Source organism: Carlito syrichta, unplaced genomic scaffold, assembly GCF_000164805.1.
Source record: "Carlito syrichta isolate Samal-C Ts95f unplaced genomic scaffold, Tarsius_syrichta-2.0.1 Scaffold288845, whole genome shotgun sequence".
In the NCBI taxonomy this organism is placed as follows: Eukaryota; Metazoa; Chordata; class Mammalia; order Primates; family Tarsiidae; genus Carlito; species Carlito syrichta.
Window position 1 is genome coordinate 182,167 of NW_007232941.1, and position 355 is coordinate 182,521.

Consider the following 355-nt stretch of genomic DNA (forward strand, 5'->3'; position numbering starts at 1 on the left):
GCGGTAGGAGCCCGCCCAGCCGCCGGGAACCGGTCCCAGGAGGCGCAAACCGGAGCGTTCCGCCTGCGCAGAAGGGCGTGCCCGCGGGGTTGGGCCACGGCGCGCCGCCCAACCGGTAGAAGCCGCCCTCGGCAGCGAGCGGGCTCGACGGCCACGACGTGCGCCGCCGCTTCGCCTCCGCCCTGCCTTAACCGACCCAGCTACCCGCAGACATGGTGGAAGCGGATCGTCCGGGGAAGCTCTTCATCGGGGGGCTCAACCTCGAAACCGACGAGAAGGCCCTCGAGGCCGCGTTTGGCAAGTACGGCCACATCGCCGAGGTGCTCCTGATGAAAGACCGAGAGACCGGCAAGTC

The 355-nt window shown here is 70.4% G+C and overlaps 1 protein-coding gene across 1 annotated transcript in view; it reads left to right on the forward strand.

Moving 5' to 3' along the window:
• The first annotated feature begins 212 nt into the window (after nucleotides 1-212).
• The window catches only part of RBMXL2 (RNA binding motif protein, X-linked like 2), a 1,140-nt gene continuing 997 nt past the window's right edge, over nucleotides 213-355 (forward strand). Inside the window, exon 1 of the mRNA XM_008053905.1 lies at nucleotides 213-352. Coding sequence (XP_008052096.1) covers nucleotides 213-352 — 140 coding nt within the window. The remainder of the gene's footprint in view (nucleotides 353-355) is intronic.